A 2,327-nucleotide genomic window follows, 5' to 3' on the forward strand; every position below is an offset into this window, starting at 1 on the left:
ACTGTTTAAAAAGTCAAGTATTCATAACTAAGTGTAGAAGCTGAACTAAATAGAGTTTTCTTCATGTTTTTCTTGTAAACCACATTAAAGTACATCTCATGACAGCAGTGTGACAGTTCAGCACAATGTTTACTATTGCTTCACTTTTTATCTCTTAGCGGGAAATCCCTGATAATTATTAACTGGTTCTGATTTGAACAAAACTTTTACCCGGCTCCAATGCTGGGGTTCAGTTTCTGACAACATGTGGGTGACGTGTCTGGGATTTGCTCTTCTGCTGTGGATTCCTGGGGAGCTGCATGGTAAGTGTAATAAACCTCTATTGATGAAGATTTCTGAAATAGACTTCAGAGGATGTTGTCCCCTGAATCTGTTTTCTCTGTATTCAGGTCAAGGTGTAAAGCAGGCTTGTCGCGCTCCCAGCCTGGACCATGGATATTTCCTCCCTGAGATGGAATCCTATCCTCATGAAACACACATCAGATATGCCTGTGATAACGGATATAAACCTAAAGTGGAAGGCTGGTGGGCAATTGCCATATGTAAAAATGGTAATTGGTTTCATGAGCCACAGTGTATTAGTAAGTATTTTACCAAATAAGTTAGTGTTTCCATAGAGAAATTCCTTTTATAACAAGATTTGCTGCAGTTGGTTTTGGTATGAATATCAAAGCACAACAAGAAAGAGTATTAGTTTGCCTAAAAACCACTTCAAAAGTGGACCTTTAAACAAAGATGAAATAAAAACATCAGTGTGGTTTTGTTGTTGGTAGCCTAAGTAAAAGCAGCTATGCTGGTTGTGATGGGTATAAATTAAATTAAAGAGACAGTGGCTAAACTCAAAAACTTTATTACATGCACGCTGTCATAGACCCATTGACAAGAAGTTATTTCATCTCTTCTATCCACAGAGATAAGTAACACTAGACTAAGCCCCGCCTAGCATCTGTAACAACATGGAGTTGCTAAAATGGTGACCACACAGGAAGGTTACAGCCCTCATAGCAACAAGACTAACAGCAAATGGATTGGTGTCATTTTTTTTTCTTCCTCAGAGGAAACAGCCTGCATTCCACCAACAATTCCCAATGCAAAAGCCATCCAAACCTCAACAGGCTTTTTTGAACATGGACATCAACTAGCGATAACATGTAACAATGGTTATGTACCCAAGAAGCAGCAAACTGTGGCTCAGTGTGAAGACGGAGCATGGAGCTCTGTGCCAGTCTGTGAAAGTAAGTCTGTTGCATTGCTCCTGCTGGCTGTAGAAACTCTTTTTCTGTTCTGACTTACTTTTGTTTCTTATTTTTAGAAAACCCCAGGGCATGCAATGAACCACCCCAAATCCCCTTTGCAGTCATCACTCACCAGAAATACCAGGAGGTGTTTGATATGGGTTCAGAAGTGGAGTATCAGTGTGCAGACGGTTATGTTACAGAGACAAAACAGACAAAGAAATCCATCACTTGTAATAATGGAAACTGGACTGAAGGCCCAGTGTGCAGTAAGTAAATCATGTGCTGAGATATGAAGTGAAAGTGGCAACATGACCGCTCAGTGGTTTGCACTGACGCCTCACAGCAAGAAAATCCTTGGTTCGATCCCCGGTTCGGACCTGGGGTCTTTCTGTGTAAGGTTTGCATGCTCTCCTCATGCTTGCGTGTGTTTCTCCGGGTGTGCCGGTTTCCGCCACCCCAAAACATGTACAATAGGTTGCCTTCAGGCCTACCCTGAAAAAGAGATCTGCGACCTCAACGGGACTTGTTTGGTTAAACAATGGATTAAAAATAAAATAAAAAACTTTAGTTAAAGACCAACACCCACCGTAACAGTCACAACTGCAGGTAATCACTGCTGTAGAATATGATGGATGAAAAAGAAAAAATTGTACAGGTCTTCTGGACGGGTTCTTCTCTAATGAAACGTTTCGTCTCTCCTCCAAAAGACTTCTTCAGTCTGAGAGTTTCAGGCAAAATTCAGGCTTTTAGGCCCTGCCTCCATGTAACTGATACTCACATCACATGGCTATCGTTGACACCTAATTAACACTTATTGTTAACAGGGGGTTGAGTGATACTGGCAATGGCAGCGCTGTAGGAGGAGGACAACTGAAAACGGAGGCCTCCACCTCTGTTTAATGATGAACTGTCTATCTTCACTAAAATGGCTTCTTTTACTCCTCTCTCAAACCAGCATTCCTTTCTATCAAGAATGAGAACATCCTCATCTCTGAAAGAGTGACCGCTGGCCTGTAAATGAGTGAAAACTGCAGAGTTCATACGGAATAACGTGTGTTGCGGGTGTTTCGGAGAAACTGAGACGTTTAT

At 41.6% G+C, this 2,327-nt stretch overlaps 1 protein-coding gene across 1 annotated transcript in view; it reads left to right on the forward strand.

Annotated features, from left to right (window-relative positions):
- The first annotated feature begins 215 nt into the window (after positions 1-215).
- Positions 216-2,327, forward strand: part of LOC106526982 (complement factor H) — a 24,120-nt gene continuing 22,008 nt past the window's right edge. Inside the window, exons 1-4 of the mRNA XM_014021727.1 lie at positions 216-302; positions 390-581; positions 1,056-1,235; positions 1,313-1,504. Of these exons, the coding sequence (XP_013877181.1) occupies positions 245-302; positions 390-581; positions 1,056-1,235; positions 1,313-1,504 (622 nt within the window). The 5' untranslated portion in view covers positions 216-244. The remainder of the gene's footprint in view (positions 303-389; positions 582-1,055; positions 1,236-1,312; positions 1,505-2,327) is intronic.

The sequence above is a fragment of the Austrofundulus limnaeus genome, unplaced genomic scaffold (assembly GCF_001266775.1).
Source record: "Austrofundulus limnaeus strain Quisiro unplaced genomic scaffold, Austrofundulus_limnaeus-1.0 Scaffold302, whole genome shotgun sequence".
NCBI lineage: Eukaryota > Metazoa > Chordata > Actinopteri > Cyprinodontiformes > Rivulidae > Austrofundulus > Austrofundulus limnaeus.